General features: G+C 38.3%; 1 protein-coding gene across 1 annotated transcript; it reads right to left on the bottom strand.

Moving 5' to 3' along the window:
* Positions 1 to 14,951: 14,951 nt before the first annotated feature.
* On the bottom strand, positions 14,952 to 18,574 carry LOC137004922 (uro-adherence factor A-like). Its single transcript, XM_067365630.1, has 6 exons — positions 18,127 to 18,574; positions 17,839 to 17,930; positions 17,093 to 17,416; positions 15,577 to 16,954; positions 15,387 to 15,484; positions 14,952 to 15,290 (listed from the first exon to the last, which is right to left on the bottom strand). The coding sequence occupies exons 1-4, from the start codon at positions 18,173 to 18,175 to the stop codon at positions 16,895 to 16,897; spliced, it is 525 nt and encodes a 174-aa protein (XP_067221731.1). The 5' UTR covers positions 18,176 to 18,574; the 3' UTR covers positions 14,952 to 15,290; positions 15,387 to 15,484; positions 15,577 to 16,894.
* Between the last annotated feature and the right edge of the window lie 293 nt (positions 18,575 to 18,867).

Below are 18,867 nucleotides of genomic sequence, written 5' to 3' on the forward strand. Positions count from 1 at the left end.
TCTCGCTTTAATTTGACAGGCTGAGGGGTTTTATATGAGTCTCTCTCCGCGTGACACTTTCGAGCATGGGTACCTCTAATCAATATGGGCGATTGTAGTGTTGTTTATGAAGGCTGAAAATGTTTTGTAGGTTAGAGAACATTGCATTTCGTTTCATCTGACAAAAGCAGCAGCTCGGTAGAGTTATTTCTCATCAGAACTTGTCATACTCCACGCGGCCTCATTTAAACCTTCATTTCACACTGCATGCTGAGGTGTCTTACATCTTGCCATTGCAGTCCAAGTCCTGCCCCTTTTCTACTTTCTATTCACCCACAAGCACTGTGCTTGAATACTAACGCCGCAGGCCGGCCTCTTTGATTGACAGGCCGTTCGACCCTGACCACCAGTGATGGGCCTGTATGCACCAGTCCAATTACAGGATCCAGCCCGACCAAAACCCCCAATCCCATGGTTGGCTGCTTTTGTACTGACACACTGAATAACACAACTCCGAGGCGGGAAAGGGTTCTGCTGCGGCACTGCGTTCACCTGAACACATGGAATAAAACCAAGCAGAAACAGCACTTCCTTTGAGTGGGTGTGTCAGACCAGAGGGACGCCTCTACAGACTGCAGATAAATGAGGAATGATGGGAAGTCTTATTGTGCACTGTCCTTGAAACACAATGAAGAATTAACACATCTTTAAATAATACTGGTTTTATGTTGCAACTCATTAAATGCAGTCTCTGTTTTGACAGTAAAAAAAGTAGATGAAGGCAAAGAAAGGCTCATAGGAAAGAAAAACATCTCTTTAACATCTCAAATGTTTCTCCTAGACATACATGAGGTTACTTCAACATCAAATGGAGACTTTTGCTTGAGTCTCCTGCTTCTCACACTTGTCACCTGAGACAAAAACTCTTAACACTCTCACATGTGTCCCCCCACAGCAGGAGACTCCTAGGCAGGTCTGCATTCAAGTAGCCAAACCCCCGTGACTGTCGCATTCGTTTTGGCGCCGCACAGAGGATCAGCTCCACCTCTGGGCGGCGCCGTAAATTCTACTGTCAATCAGCGGATCCTGAGCGGACCCATGTCAGATCCTTGGACGCGCACGTGCCTTTACTTTAATGGTAGTATCAATTTGCGGGTCCCAAACTGACCCGCCGCGGAGGTAAGGTTTTAATCGCGGATGCAGCGCGGGTCCGCGACCCGTCTTCGTTGCAGATCCGTCACGAGCAAGTGGACGCCGATACAGGTCCGTTCCGGAAGCCGCGATACCTCAGCGGCCGATCCGCCACGGAGTCCTTTTGCTGTGTGGGTCTCCTCTTAAAGTTTTAGAAGAGATCTCAACAACATCACACACTGTGCTCAGATTTTTCTCCTTAGATAGAGACTTTGGATTACTCATATTTGTCTTCTCTAAAGATTCAGAAGAGATCTCAACAACATCACACACAGTGCTCATATTTTTCTTCTAAAGATTCTGGATCACTCACATTTGTCCCCTTAAAAGTTTAGAAGAGATCTCAATAACATTGCACATTGTGCTCAGATTTTTCTCCTCGGCTAGAGACTCTGGATCTCTCACACTTGTCTTTTCTGAAGTTTCAAAAAGACTTTTCTCCTTAACTGAAGACTTTGGTGTTTACAACTTAAATGTCAACAAAAGTCAAATGTCTCAATGTGAACTCAAACATTTCTATCATATACTATGTATTAATAATTAACTTAGTCAAGAATTGGGTCATAAGCCATTTAATGTGCCTTTCAGCAAAGAAAGTGCATGGATACCTTTCCCGTAGCAATTTTCCTGATAACGGTACTATTTTAAGAAAGTACTACTTTCTTATTGCATCTAAGAGTAACGTTAACCTAATTTCTGCATAATTTCACTCTTAATATAGGCTTAAACACTGAAATTATGGACTTTTTCCTTTATTGGTGCACAATTTGAAAAGTTGTTGAGATCTCATCTAAACTTTAAGTGGAGACAAATGTGAGAGGTCCAGTGTCTGTGAGGAGAAAAGTCTGAGCACAGTGTGTGATGTTGTTGAGATCTCTTCTAAAACTTTAAAAAAGACCATTGTGAGAGTGTTGAGATTTTGTCTCAGGAGACAAGTATGGGAAGCAGGAGACTCAAGCAAAAGTCTCCATTTGATGTTAATTTAACCTCATTTATGTCTAGCAGAAACATTTGAGATGTTAAAGTTTTTTTTTTTTCTCCCCTTTGGGTAGCTTCTCATTCATGCACAAAAGTTTACAAAGACTTCAGTAGTAACTAGAGAGTTATCATGTTTCTCACTTTAGAATACTGATCCAAATAATTAGTAATTCCTTCTTAAGTATTTGGTAATACTTCAGTCATTACTAGTGTGTTACCATGACCTTCACTTTAGAATTAATTATACATTATGCATCATTCATGTTAATTATGAACATGTATATAGTAGTTCTTAGTAGTTGAACAAATGAAAAAAACAGTAGTTACTGATTAGTTAATAGTGAACTACCACCTTTAACTGAGCACTATTACTTACTAATTCATTCAACAGAGTTCATTGTTAGTTAATAGTAGTTACTAGAGTGTTAATAATGCATTACTCATTTGTTCCTGTGTAGTTATTCATTAATGAAGGATCAGTATTCTAAAGTGTTACCATGTTTAGGCTCCTCCTGAACCTACGTTTGGAACTACATAAAATGACTCCCACTTAATAAGAATCACAAGCTGAAGTGTTGTTAAATACATGAAGACTGTTTTTATAGGCTTTATAGACAGATAGATTGAGAATGACTCTTGAAGGACCAGCACCACATCCTCTTGTACCACTGCTTCAAGAATATATCTTCCAGAATCTGGCAATATTTTTAGTCAATTTACTTTCTTTCTTTCTTTACATCTTGATTTATTTATTTATTTATATTGGTTAGCACAAGATAAAATATTAATAATAATTTACAAATCTTCCTTGTTTGTGTTTTTTAATGAAATAATAATAAAAGATTATGCAAAAAATATATGTATTCTTTCTTCGAAGACTTTTTTCTTCATAATGGTATCAGGACAGTACTTTTTTTCTTTTTAAATGAAACCAAAAAATATCAAAAATTTAGTTTAGAAAAAAGTGCATCATAGAAGGGGTTTATTCAAGTCACTGTATGTATGAGTTGCATTTTAATCCACTTTTGAATAAATTAATAGACAGGACAAAAAATGAACATGTCATTGACCCCTATAAATGTGTTAGTTTAGTTAAACAGATCTTGTTTACCTAATCACCTATTCGTTTTTTTTTTTTTTTTTTTAATAAACCAAGCAAACTGAACTTGACAAAGTGATCACCATATAATTTCATTTTCTGGAAAAGATATATGAAAGAAAATGAAAGGCAAGGAAAATAAATGAAAACAAAAAGGTGTACTTACTCAAAAACATAACTCTATGTGGTTAGTTACATTCTGTGTTCATTTACTATTAATATAGCTGACGCTGTTATGATCATCATAGTATTAAGGCATGCGTAATGCAATCATTTGGTGTGCCAAATAAAATTAAGCAAGATCCCCTGGTAAATGCAAATAAGGTTTCAGGCAGTGAAATTAACATCCAGATGAGAATCACTTGCAGGCAGCAGCAAAAAAAAAAAAAAAGAAAGAAAGAAAAAACCCTTGCTCTAAAACCATGCTGTGCAATATAAAATCCGTTATCTTACAAACAGACTTGTGAAACCACAAAATACCTTATACCATCTTATGACCTGCAATCTCAGTGATGTAACCATTGAAATCTATGGAATCTTTGTGTTTTCTGTGCTGATTTTAGGAGAAAATCTTTGGAACTCAGATTTGGATTTGTGGTCCATGTGCAAACGGGCCAATGCACCTCTTTGAAATCCAGAATAATTCTCAGTCCAGTGCAGATATTCCATTTACTTGAAATCAATCAATTTGCCACAAATTTACAAGGTCAATGGAGCAGCTCCACTGTGCCTATGATGTGTCCAGAATTGACTGCCCACACTGTAAAAAAAATCCCAGTAAAATTTATGGTAAAAAAACGGCAGCTGTGGTTGCCAGAACTTTACCGTAAAAAAATACAGTAGCAATGTAAAAAAAAAAATCTGTTAAATTTACGGTAAAATAACGTATTTCATTAACTGATATAATGTTAATTTACCAACCTAATGAAGTACTAATATCTGTTTTGTACCTTTATAATACACTGACAGTCACCAAACACAGTGGTGATAAGAGTAACACGATGAATCAAAGTTCATCACAAGCAGATTTTCCACAAGCTGAGAAGAACAACACTAACATATAGAAGGCGCACACATTGTCATTCACACACACACACTAAACACCATCATGGTAACATGCATGAAATTTTAAAGATGCAAAAAACATTAATTTAACAACATTAGATGTAACATAAAACCCTAATGTACATAACTGATTAGAAAAAAAAAAATGGGGAAAAATAAGAAGAAACAGAGTTATTTCAACAAAAATATCAAATGTGAAGTGTCACGCAGGGAATTGTGGGAATGTCAATTTACGTTTTTTTCACTGTAAATTTTACAATGAATTGTTATTTTTCACTTCGAAAAACTGAATTTAATGGTATTTTACTGTAAAATTACATTAAATGTACCGTTAGATCTATCACAGTTATTCACCGTATATAGTACGGAAACTTTCTGTAAACCAATTGACAGTTGTTCCCTGTAGCATTTTTACAGTCTTTTACTGTTAAAATCACGGTCATTTTTTACAGTGCATAAGTACAGACAGATGAGTTTAAATCACATACTTCAGAATAGCCTTGCACCAGCCAAACAATTAACACTGAGATACGGTTATACATTCAAACTGTCCATTCAAATTTGCTTATTTGTGAATCGGATTGGAATCTGATCTAAACTGACTGTCCATATTGTGTATCACTACTATTCAGATCTGATTTGAGTGTCCCTTGGTGCTCTTTCGTTTTCAAGAAAATCTGCATTTGTTTCTTTGGCAGTGATGTTGTGATGTTGTCATACACCAAAAACAACAAAATGGAGGGGTTTGCAATACAGATGTTGTCTTATTTACAACATGACAATGTGTAGCCGCTGCGCTGGAATACTATGTCTATGTCTCATTCTTGGGTAAGATACTTGTAGTAGTATCTGCACATCAAACTGTGATGAGAGAAAACATATTAACATAAAACAATTAGACACTTAGCCTTTAGCTCAGATTGTATTCCAGACATAAATCAAAGGCTTGTTAATCCTTCAAAAATGTACCATCTCTTAGGGAACATGTTCCAAATGGCTTTAGGCTTTTATTTATTTCTTTATATACAATTTATTTCCTGAGAAAACCATAATGCAGATGAGGGTGTAATTGACCATAAGGACAGCATGTTTGATTCATTGTGAAACATAAGAGAATTAATGGCTTACAATGCCAATAATTCACTGCAATAATGTTGTACTCAGACAACAAGGAGTCTGGAGGTACACAGATCAATAACAGCTCCTCGGCTGTGGCTAATGGGCTTCCAGGAGCGAGTATGTGAGTACAAGCACATTCCCACATGTAGGCAGTATGATCACTTTGGCTCTGCTTTCTAATCCAACTGAAAATTCTCTTCATCCATTTCAATGTATGACACCTAGTAAAGCTCATTTTCAAAGTGCTGCTCACGTTCACATTTGCCCTCACTCCCTCATCTACCCTGTCCTACAGCTTTCCTATCAAACTAACCAGTGACAGCTCAACAGCCCAAAATAGTATAGCACCCCTGTTCTAACAACATGTTGCACACATTGCTGCATAACCACAGTGGTTTGGAAAAATACATCCCTCCTTCAACCAGTCTTCTTGAAATGATTTTTCCTCTCAGGCAACTGTGATTTCAACAAGTAGTGTGTTCCAGGATCAGCATCCAGGGAGCAACATTCCTATCGACCAGTTGGATTTTAGGGTAAGGCTTAATCCCAAAGTATACTTTGTTTGGGTGCGAACGCTTAGCATATGCATATAGCCGAACACACAAAGTGTACTTCATTTCAAAGTGTGTGCCAAATCTGCCTGCACTATTTCTTAAAAGTTATGATCAATAAAAATGTCTGTGTACTGTTTTAAACTAGAGTTGCGTGTATTTATTAACTGCCTTATACTTGTCAACGCGGGCATGTTGTTGCGGTTTCCAGTATTTTCTTCTTGTTGTTTTATCTCTTAAATTTCTTTTTCAGCTGTGAAATAACAGGCCAGTCTAGGGTTGCCACCTTGTGGACCAACTAAGTGAAAAAAAATCAAGGCGAATATGTGAGAAAAGTCGGGCTGTGCATCTACAGTAAACATGTACTATGCTGATACAAATAAAAATCAGCGTATACTTTGGGGTATGCACTAGGGAATTTGAACTATGCCCAAATGTCATCAGCATAGTACTCATGCAGCCTGAATTTCTAACCGTGCATATTGTGTATGCACTAATTAGTTGGTCCACAAGGTGGCAACACTGGACCAGGCTATTGTACAGTTGAAAAAATAACAGAACAACAAGAGATTGAACAGCATCTGCTGCATCTGAAATCGAATACTTCCCTACTGTACAGTATACAAAAAACAGTGACAGAGTAGTATGAACAAATACATAGTATTAAAAAAAAAACTTGGCAAAAAGAAACCAGTTGACCAATTACTTCCACCGAGATTCTGAAGCATGCATACAATGGGCACTTTACTATCCCATGAGGCCACGGAAGAGGAATTGTGAATGGAGATGAAGCAACGCAACTGACTCTATAGGTCACATGATAGTGACAACATGGCTGATTTAGTACATCTGAATTTCATTCATACTACACACATTCATACTATATAAAACATACTTTTTTAATGGCTGCAAACTAAAGCCCAAAGTATACCTTTTTACACGGACACGAGGAGTGCGCGTGATGCAAATTTCATCATCAGAGTATGTGCACTACTGTATTATAGTAACTTTGTACATGCAGGTCACACATATGCATTTAATTTTTTTGCAGTAAGTAGTTTATACACAAGGTGGCAACAGAGCCCTGAGAGCATTGATTCACAAAGTAGTCGAAGAAAAACTGTATAAACAGAACAGAACGGAACGCATGCAAGCTACAGTGACAATGGAGGCCTTCATAGATGAGAGATTGTGTGAAGAGGTTAGAAAGTACCTCCATTTGTACAACTCTAGCATGAAAGAATGCAAAGATATTTACATGGGTTGTAACTTGAGAGATCAAAACTGCACATGCGTCGAATGGCAGTGTATGCGTACCAATCAAATGAAGTATACTTTGCAAGGGTGTGAGTTCAAATGTGCACATACACTAGCGTAGACATTTACCACTTTATTTACAAATATTATCCATTGCGTGTTCACACAACGTCAGCTCTCACATGAATGCAACATGTATGTGTCGCAATGTATTCATGTACTCATGTTGCAGATCAATATTTTCATAAATAAAGTGTTAAATTATGTTTGCATCTCTTCGTAAAATTAAGGCGAAACCATTGGAGTCACAAGGAGTACTTTAATGATGTCTTTCCTTTCTGGACCTTGAAAATGGTAGTTGTATTCCCACACAGCAAAAGAACTCCGAAAGAGGTATCGTGGCTTCCGGAACGTATCCGCGAACGGAACCGTATTGGCGTCCACTTGCTCACAGTGACGGATCCGCAACGAAGGCGGATCGCGGACCCGCCATGGCTCGTCTCCGCATCCGCGCTTAAAACATTACCTCAAATTGATACAACCGTTACAGTAAAGGCGCGTGCGCGTCCGCGGATCTGACATGGGTCCGCTCAGGATCCGTTGATTGACAGTAGAATTTACGGCGCCGCCCGGAGGCGTACCTGATCCTCTGGGCGGCGCCAAAACGAATGTGACAGTCACGGGGGTTTGGCTACTTGAATTCGGATCCGCCTAGGAGTCTCCTACTGTGTGGGTTGGATCTCTATGGATGGACTCCTCATTAAAAATAACTTTGGTTACAAGGGTGAGTAATTAATGACAGAACTTTTATTTTTTGAGTTAACTGATTGAATGAATTGACGGGTTGCCAGGTTTGCACAACAAAACCCGCCCAATTGCTCCTCAAAACTAGCCCAATCGCATTTCAGGAGGGGTCCCACGTTCCAGGGGGTAAAATCTGCATTTTTGGCAGGGCTCCCCTGGTAAAATTCGCACACCAGGTGCTAAATATCACGTTATTTGTGGTCGATTCAACCTGCGGACATGAAAAACAACCTGTGGTAACAGTGTAAAACTAGCCCAATTACACAGGAAAACTGCGGACTTGGCAACACTGAATGACGGTCCCGTTGTCGCGCAAGATAAATAAGAGAATGACATCTAGTGGAGAAGATTAGTAATACGATTAACGTCAATCAGATATTATGTTCAATGTTTGCGTAAATAAATACGGCAAAAAGATTGATTTGTGGCTTTGAAAATCGATATTGAATCAACCACATAAAAAAACAACATCAACAACAACAACAAAATGATTAATCGAAAATTGATTTTTTATTTTTTTTGCCCAGCCCTAGCTTATGCTGTGTTTGCCTGCAACAGAGTCGAGGTTCTGGCTGTAAGTGGGCTAGCTAGGGTCTATTTTGCCGTACCTATTGTTGTCAATGTGTAAAGATCGATGACAAGCGCCACTTTCCAGCTTCTTCATTAAACTCTCCTGACACTAACTTCTTCCCTCCAGGCATCAACTCAACCCCAGCTGCATGCTCAAGATCCCAGAGTAGTGCAAGGATAACAGAGTGTTTCCACACTACGGCAAATGCCTGCAGCACCGGCAGTGGCATCTTTATCACATCCTCCTGCTTCTCATGATGGCTGATTTGAGGAGAGTTTTCACACATACACCAGCTATATGGCTTACAGCTACTTCTACTATTACAGTGAGTGATCATTACAAGAGAACACATGCTGCATTCCATTCAACTAGGAAAATCAGAATTTCTTGGAAAAAATGCAACAGAATGGCATTTTAAGTCAAACATCGAATATGTTGGAAACATGCAGGATAAACATTCTCTTTTAAACAAGAAAAATGCATTGGTGAGTCGAGTTTTCAATGCGTTCACGGCATGTCGGAATTAAAGTAATTGTGAAATTCTGACATTACAACTTGTAAAATCTGTATTTTCCATTTCCTTTCAGTTTTTACTGTTAAACAACAGGCTGATCTTGTGTTGCCACCTTGTGGACAAACTATTTAGTGCAAAAAATAAATAAATAAAGGTACTTGAGTGAGAAAATGACACATATACTACTGTATGTTGATGATGACATTGCATCTCACGATATATCCTAGTGTACGTGTATCATTTATTTAGCAGGAGCTTTTATCCAAAGCAACATAACAACTGCTACTTCTTGTGTTATTGTTTGTCTATTGATTACTCAAACTGCACATTAATTTTGCTGTTAATTGTGTTACCATAGAAATGCATAATTCTAAATACAGTGGCATGAAAAGCCCTGTGTAGAACGTCCAGGTTGTCATCTAGTAATTATGGTAATTACAACGTGGTGTGAGCGCAGCACTACTCTTTCTTTGTTGATAACTGAACTAACGTTAGCCGTTGTGTTTCCTTTATATGCCATCTTGAGTGTCAGGCAATGGAATCAGGTAGGAATATTAAAAATGAACTAAAATGCACCATGTGGTGAGCTTACTCTTAAATCCAAAAAAGGAAAAATAATAAAATATACTATTAAGTATTTTTTTCATTACAGCAAGTCAGTCATCCAGATGGTCTGAGCTGGTACATAGTCTTTGTCTGCTTCTCGCTCAAGCTTTCTTTAGTGCTCTCTCCAGGAGGAAAAATATGTTGTAGCACTGGTGCTTCATGATCCAATCACAGTGCTTGTCTCGTTATAACTAGCTGTCAATGAGAGCATTTGAGCATGAGGGGACAGCGTGACCATCGCACAGTTCTTGTTTGTTACTGCATTAAAGCTGACTGCTGTGTGGGAATCCTCCAGAGGGCCATTAAAAATCCTGAGGACAGGCTGTATTAGGCATGCCTTTAAGTGCAGCTCTCCTCTTACAAACTTCTTTTGTATCAGGTTGTGTTGTTTTTTAATGTCAAACTTTCATTGCCTATGAATACATATTCCAGCTGGTCAGTTTTGTCTGGTGGTGGTGATAACATCATGCTTTTAGATAACTTTTTTTCCAGTTGTGATGGAGTAAATCAATTGAGGGGTTTCTTTTTATGCACATTCCTGCGGTGACAGTCAATGTATTGCTTGGTCAGATTCCACATACTACAATTACATAACTGTTCTGGCTTGAATATGAATAGGTATTTGATGATTATTTGCCAGAATCAATAATTCTGAACAAAGAAGCTCTACCGAAGTTGATTAAAACAGCTTATACTTCACACAGATATAGTCACTGTTACAAATAAGACATCATTTTACGTTTCCAGTTGAAGCTCATTTGATAGATAAACATGAAAATCAACAAATCTGGTCATAAAAGTTTAATTCCAATGCAAAGCATCTGTATATATGGTACAGGCCTTTGGTTGCACATCTACAGCCTTTTCAAAACCAGATATGCATTGAATCACTGCCATCTATTGGTTGAAGTTTGTAAATACCTCTCATTTAAAAGAAGTTCACTCAAAAATGGTATATTTTTAAGGAATCTTCACAAAGCTCTTTGCTATACACTACCATCAAAGGTTTGGAGTTCAAAGCTGTCAAGCTCCAAAAAGCAATATAAAAGTAGTCTTATGAATTCATACTTCGGCTTTGTGTAAGGAACAGACCGATATTCAAGCTCATTATTAACTGGGAAACTAAATGCTGACAGAATTTTAATCTTGGGGGTGAACTCTTATTACTTGATGCAACAATCCCTATAGACCAGAACTTAAAACGCTGTTTCATGTCATAAAATTATAGACATGAAACCTTAAAGGTGCAATATGTAAGATTTTTGCAGTAAAATATCCAAAAACCACTAGGCCAGTGTTATATATTTTGTTCACTTGAGTACTTACAATATCCCAAATGTTTGCAACTATTTGTAAATCGTGAGAAAATTGCAATTTTAACCAAGGCTCCGGGACGTGTGAGGAGTCGCCTGTCAATTGCGTCTTACCCACGTTACCCTCGGTTTCCGGTTTTATTTTGTAGAAATCATGGAAACACCAAAGACACTTTAATATGTTACATGTTTTAGTAGACTATGGAACAACTGTTTTGATATATTTATAGACAGAAAACTAATTATTGTTATATAGCTCAACACGTTTAGTCTTATTGTTTAAATCTAATTTTCTTGATTTTTTGCGAGTCTCACGCTTTACCACGCCTCAGAGAAAAACACTATTTTGTGAAGTAGCTAACATAGCATAATCAGATGCAGCGTTATTTTTAGTAACAGTAATACAGCATTTTCTCCATCATACAATAAATTTTAAAATTAATTTCATGCCATTTATCAACACAAGCCATCCAGCATTTAATATGATATTCTAAAATGGATCTATCTTACTACAGTGTGTAACAGTGTCTCACAGCAGCTGGCGAGTGAACGTACAGAGTAACGTTATAACATAATTTTCAACACTCTCAAATGTGTCTAATATGATAAACAGAGCTGTGTTACCTCATACTCATGACCGGAATAGCGGAAGCGGCGCCGGCGACTGTGTCATAATAAAAGTCCTGCTGCTCGTGAGGCGTGTGTTGATCAATCGCTCCAGCTCCTCGTTCAGCTCCACAACACTCGCTCCTGCTCTGCTTCATACTACAGTAATGCTAATAATCACATCCATGAACATGATTTCTGCCCGAGTCCAATCCCAGTTCTTTTGCACCGTCTGTTGAGGTGAAGACCACATGTCCCAAGATTCCACGCTTAAACTTGGTGTCATCAAACTACGCCTTTGTTTTGAATAGACCACTAGTGACCTCTAGCGGACAGAAAATATTACATATTGCACCTTTAACAATATGAACAGTACTTTTTTGGTAGCAGTCAAATGCAGTGACGGATACCATCCCTCATTATAATAAGTTTCTGCTTCAAAAGGTGACATTTCAGCAGGTATAAATGAGTTCACAAGATTTTGGCCCCAAGGACACACATACTGTAGAGGACACAGCATGTAATTGAATCCAGCGCCCGTCCTTTTGATGGCCGTCCACTCAGTGCCACTGCAATGATCAGAGGGAAAAACACCTATAAATCACTGCTCGTCCACCACAGGCCTGCCATTTCCACAAGCCTGACAGAATATAAATCATGTTTACAAAAATGGAGTCTTTACAGAAAGCTGCTCCAAAACATAATTACAGCTTGTAAAATTTGGCACTGTTTTCACACAAAGCAAAGGTTGGACAGAAAGAAAAGTAATTTGTGAATTTGGAAAATGTGTAGCAGTCTCACCTGGCTTTAGGCACTCTCATAAAGGCACTTTTATGAGAATGACCTCTGGTGACATTATCAGGCCTTCATGAGACTCTTAAATGTCATTAGGTTTAAAGAGATTCTTCATAGGCATCTATGGTTCCATGAAGAACCTATAGCATATTACTGACTTGATGTGTGAACATTATGGGAAGCACGCTAGCCAAGTGGGATTTAAAGGTGCCTTAGAATGTCTTTTTAAAGATGTAATATAAGTCTAAGGTGTCCCCTGAATGTGTCTGTGAAGTTTCAGCTCAAAATACCCCATAGATTTTTTTAAATTAATTTTTTAAACTGCCTATTTTGGGGCATCATTAAATATGAGCCGATTTAGGCTGCAGCCCCTTTAAATGCTCACGCTCCCCACCCCCCTCGAACTCTCGACTATAATACAGTGCATTTACAAAGTTCACACAGCTAATATAACCCTCAAAATTGTTCTTTACAAAGTGTTCGTCATGCAGCATGTCTAATCGGGTAAGTATGGTATTTATTTGAATGTTTACATTTGATTCTGAATGAGTTTGATAGTATGCTCCGTGGCTAAAGCTAACATTACACACTGTTTGAGAGATTTATAAAGAATGAAGTTGTTTATGAATTATACAGACTGCAAGTGTTTAAAAATGAAAATAACGACAGTCTTGTCTCCGTGAATACAGTAAGAAACGATGGTAACTTTAACCACATTTAACAGTACATTAGCAACATGCTAACAAAACATTTAGAAAGACAATTTACAAAAAATATCATGTTATCATGGATCATGTCAGTTATTATTGCTCCATCTGCCATTTTTCACTATTGTTCTTGCTTGCTTACCTAGTCTGTTGATTCAGCTGTGCACAGATCCAGATGTTAATACTTGTCTAATGCCTTGAACATGGGCTGGCATATGTAAATATTGGGGGAGTACATATTAATGATCCTGACTGTTATTTAACAGTCTGTGTTATGTTGAGATTCGCCTGTTCTTCAGAGGTCTTTTAAACAAATGAGATTTACATAAGAAGTAGGAAACAATGGAGTTTGAGACTCACTGTATGTCATTTCCATGTACTGAACTCTTGTTATTCAACTATGCCGAGGTAAATCCAATTTTCAATTCAATGGCACCTTTAAACTTTGTCGGCTGAAGACCCAAGTTTGAAAAATGTACTAAGCACAATGATCTCTCACCTTTCCTGATTTCTAACACATACTCATTTCATTCGATGTGGTCTTGATTAGATCGAAAGATCTGAAAAAAGTCCATAGATTCACCCGGCCATAGACCCTCCCTCAAAGAAGGACAGAAGTGGTTGAAAGTAGACAAAAGAGATGTACTAAAACAACAGATGTAAATGAGAATGTCTCTCCCACTTGTGATCCGATCGACCGAAACCCATCTTAATACACTACACAAAATGTCCATCTGATCATTCTGATTGGCTGTTCAGCTACTGCCACCTGCTGGTACAGAAATGCATTTCATCTTAAGCAGGCGCAGAACGGACGTGCTACTTGGCCGTCGGCTGTCAATTTGGTGTGTCAGGCCAACTTTGGACCCAGACGCTGCCAACATGAGCCAACCCCGCAGTCTGCTTTCGTCGCCACTAGTTCATCGGCTTGCTGTGTTCCTGCCTTAAAGGGTTAGTTCACCCAAAAATGAAAATTCTGTCATTAATTGCTTACCCTCATAACGTTCCACACCCTTAAGACCTTCATTAATATTTGGAACACAAATTAAGATATTTTAATTGAAATCCGATGGCTCAGTGAGGTCTGCATAGCCAGCAATGACATTTCCTCTCTCAAGATCCATGAATGTACTAAAAACATATTTAAATCAGTTCATGAGAGTACAGTGGATCAATATTAATATTATAAAGCGACCACAAAAACAAAATAACGACTCATTGCATGAAAAGTGGGATTTTTGTCCCCGTAAACGCCTGGAAATCTCCCTAATTTTCAAGAATTAATGACAATTTAGAGCCTGTGAACATTGCGTTCGTCTGTGCCACATCCCAGACGGAAACGAACCATGATGTATGTGGAGCTCGCAGAGGCGCTAACTGCTCTAATTAGCATATGAATAGCAGCACCCGCGCCTTGCCAGAGAATGGCTTGAATTTCCTCACTCAGTATTGGTTGAAACTACTACATTTAAACAAGACTAATCACTCGTGATTGGTTGGCAGATCTGTTACTATTGGTCACCCTGGGTCATTATAAATTTAAACCCCAAAATTATGATAATTATATATATATATATATATATATATATATATATATATATATATATATATATATATATATATATATATATATATATATATATATATATATATATATAAAACATATAATTATTTAATTTTATATATTCATATGATATGCTTTTATGTTGTTATTATCCTATGGACTACACTATTATTACCATCAAGGATATGAATTTATTGAGGAAAGGAAAATTTGCCAGGGACATGCTGTTTATTCAAAGAAAGAGCTTTATTAGCACAAACACAAACACACAACCATGTACAAAATGTAGGAGATCTGCCCACACAACAAATGGGAAGCTCACAAGAAGCCCAAAATCCTACAGCACCATGAAGTCTCTGTTTTCCACTTCGGAGCTGTAGGTAACTAGCGGCATTCTGTCTGAATTCAGTCCATTTTGCAGACGTCTGTGGTGCGTTGCCCTGTACTTTGGAATCGCCTCTAATCTCGACTGCAGCGTGGCACAGAGCTCCAGCTTCCGCCTGCGATGCAAGATCTGGATGTTTGTACCTGAAGCTCCTGCGTACTGTCTCGTAACATGTCTTACAGGCAGCTGGAAAACAATTAAATGAGAGTGATATGAATAAAAAACAATGTGTAAAAGAACTTAATAAAAACAATAAAGGAGAAAATAGTAAAAGTTACTTACACACAATGTCATCATTATCAGCATCATGTAAATCTGGACCTGCAGACACAGCTCTGAGCAAATATGAGGTCACGGCCTCGATATGAAGCGAGGTTAGTCTGTGAAAACAAAATGTACGGTTAAGATCGGTATCTATTAACGGATCTATTTCCTTATACAGGAGAATGAAAGCATATTCTTTGAATCTTACCCTTGCTCCGGTTCGTAGCGCCTACAATTTGTCTCCGAGTTGTGAAGACGGCGTAGGCCTACTGCTTCCTGTAAATAGGTTGTTTGCACATGACGTCACAGCAGCAGCGCGAATGAGTCTGGAGGGCAGGGAGTGATGTTTCTATATAGGAATCCTATCAAAAACTCAAAATTTGCATGTTTTGCGTTGTTTATGGTTGCTCAAATCGATAAAATTGAGAACCCAGAAGGTGTTTATATCGTTTACATAACTTATACAGTTTTTTATAACTTATTTCGTTTTTTTTTTTTTTTTTTTTTTAAATTTGTCGCCTTTTATAGCGTTTTGCGTCTGCTGATACTTAACGTAAATGAATATGTATACCTGCTTACCCTTTTGACTTGGTTAAATATTCACATTCTTCATGCTATCGTTTGCAGGGAGGAGAAGATATTTTATCCTATTTAACTATGTTTTCACTTCAGTTTTGTAGTATTCTGTTCACAATGTTGATCTGGTTACCATGAGAACAGTGTCACGCGCTGCTGCTTCAGCCATCGTGTGGTAGAAAATATCCAAATAAAATAAATGTGTTCAACAAGCTGACAGAAGTCGATCAATTTATTTGTTGGAAGCGTAACTAGTTTTATTGTTTTTGTAAATATTCACTTTCCCATATGACCACGGAGGAAAGTCACGTTCAGACACGCTGTATTTTTGTATTTATTTCAACAAATGACAACCAAAATCAAACCCATAGAAGCTCGTGAACGGTTTTGAAGTGGCTGTGTGCAAGTTATAATCATTCACAAGCCGAGTGATCATACTCTAAAACATGTTAATTATTACACAAAAACCAAATACAAAAAACTAAGCAAAATATGTGATTATTCTGAGTGAAAGGCAGTGGGTTTATTTAGTGACATTATTACATTTGCTAGTCGTCTTCCCTCGCCCTCTCATGGCGAAAATGTATTACCGTCCTTTCCACGAACGATATCGTGAGTTCCTATTAAAATTCCCGATTCAGCATAAATGACCTACAATGGCGACATTTTCCACAATCACGACAGAAAATCAAAATACTGCTCTAACTTCACTAGTAGAAAGGCAGCGCGATATAAACAAACACAGACTAGAACTGAACACGGCGTGACGGCATGCAGCTTCACATCCTCTATATCTGTCTCCTCGAGGGCAATCAAGTCTTTAAATCCAGTGGAAAAGTCACTCCTCTTCATAATAGAAGGATCGCGTCCAACATATGTAGTGCTTTTCTGTTTAAACCTTTCTAAACCAGCAAAGGAAGGACTTTTCCCCATCTCTTCCATTCTAATTTTCACTGCTTGCCCTCCACCGGAATTTCGCGCGTCACCAGAACCACGTGATTGCAAACAACCTATTATAAGACCAAAAAAAAAAAAAAAACACTTTTATAAAGCAACTTACAATTGTTCTTTTACAAGGCTACTTTTAGCTTGTGCTACTTAAAAAAGCTTTGCTTTTAGGCTACTTTTAGCTTAGATAGCAGTCTTACCGCAATCTTAGGATTGTGCACCAGTCTTCTCTTCTTAGAGTTAGTATCTTCCACACAGTTTTTCGACTTCAAAGCAGCCAACCTATCTTCTATGGACAGCAACCTGGAGTTTACTAAAGTGAACTGCTCATTTACATCGGCAACAAACTGAGTAAGAGAGAGCCCACTGATAGCATTCAGCAGTTTCTTCTCGCCGGTCTGCGGACTGGCTGAAAGGGGTTGATAACTTCTGGACTGATCACTTCTATGCCCCTCCCCATCTTGTATGTGAGGATAGGCTTCACTCTGCTCCTTAGCAAGGCTTTCCTCCTCTTCAGTCACATCCTATGGAAATGTAAAGTACACATTTAAAACTCATCTCCTCAAACGGCCGTACTTAGCGCATGAATATGTCCATTTGAGATTGAAAAGACCATCATTAATATGGCCATCGGAGCATGAAAAGATTTTAAAACTGTAGTTTGAAAAGATCATGTGCATCTCAAACAGCTAGCTTTAGTGCAACAAACCTGTTAAAAGTATTATGTGGGAACTTCATTCAGGGGATTTTTGGAATTGTTTGTAATTCAATTGTTTATTCAGAGGTGTAAAGTATTTGAGCAAATGTAATATTAGGATATTGGTATATCTGACTGAGAATGTAAAACAATAATGTTGGTGAAACATGTTGGGTTTTCCCGTTTGAGCTCTGGATTAGCATGTATGGAACTTTATACTTGCATATTCAAAAGTAATTTCATGCTTACCATATTACAGGAGATGTCTTCATCATCTTGCACTGACTCTGAATCGCTGGAGTCCAGGAAAAGATGAATGCGTTGGTCATCTGCTGTTTCGTCTGGAAAACAACCCATGCAGAAGATACAGTTATGCATTATAATGCGATATACGTATTGAATTATTGTTATTACAATAACCACAACAGTGAAAAGCAACCACATTTTAACAAGACAATTTAAATGGTAAACCAGGTACAGTTACGATATCTGTAGCCCACAGCTGTACAGGTATAACAGTTAAATTGTGGTGCTCACCGTTGTCTGAACTGTCAGGCGCTGGGTGCATTTCTTCAGATTCTTCCATCACTTCTTTTTTTGGGTCCTCGTGCCTATCACATCAATCTCTCAAACTCCAGCCAAGTTATCTTCGAGGTCTTTACACATAGACGGTACATATCCCATCGGTTGGGTCATGACTGGATAGCAGCAGGCGCTGTAGTATTTTATCTGACCTAACGTTAGTCCTTTTGGGTTTTTTCTCCCAAACTCCATTTTTGAAATAGCGCTTTCTGTGGTCAAAATACTGTGTATGACAGAGTTCAGTGTCGCAATGTTCACAGAGGCGCCGAGGTCCTTTCTTCAGTCTTGGGACGTCCATCTTTCAGCTGACGGCACACTGTATTCACATCACAGCTTTATAGGCACACCGTGCTTGTTTACATGCGAGCTCGTCTCGCGAGTTCTTCCGTATAACAATGACTTCACATGTGATTGGAGGAGCCCGACGAGCCTTCTAGCCCTCGTCCAATCACGTGCGAGGTTATGGGCATGACGACTCATACAGCAGTACTTGCAAGACGAACATATAAACAGACATGTTTTTACTCCTGGAGCCTGTTTCAGAAAGGAGGTTAAGTGAAAACTCTGAGTATGTTAACCCTGAAATGAGGGAAACTCTGGGTTTTCAGTTTCAGAATGGGAGGTCTGTCAAACCCGAGAAAGCAGGGTAAGTCAAGCCCGTTTCTGAAAGAGAGGTAACTTCTACTGAGAGTCAGT

The sequence above is a fragment of the Chanodichthys erythropterus genome, chromosome 17 (genome assembly GCF_024489055.1).
Source record: "Chanodichthys erythropterus isolate Z2021 chromosome 17, ASM2448905v1, whole genome shotgun sequence".
NCBI classification, from domain to species: domain Eukaryota; kingdom Metazoa; phylum Chordata; class Actinopteri; order Cypriniformes; family Xenocyprididae; genus Chanodichthys; species Chanodichthys erythropterus.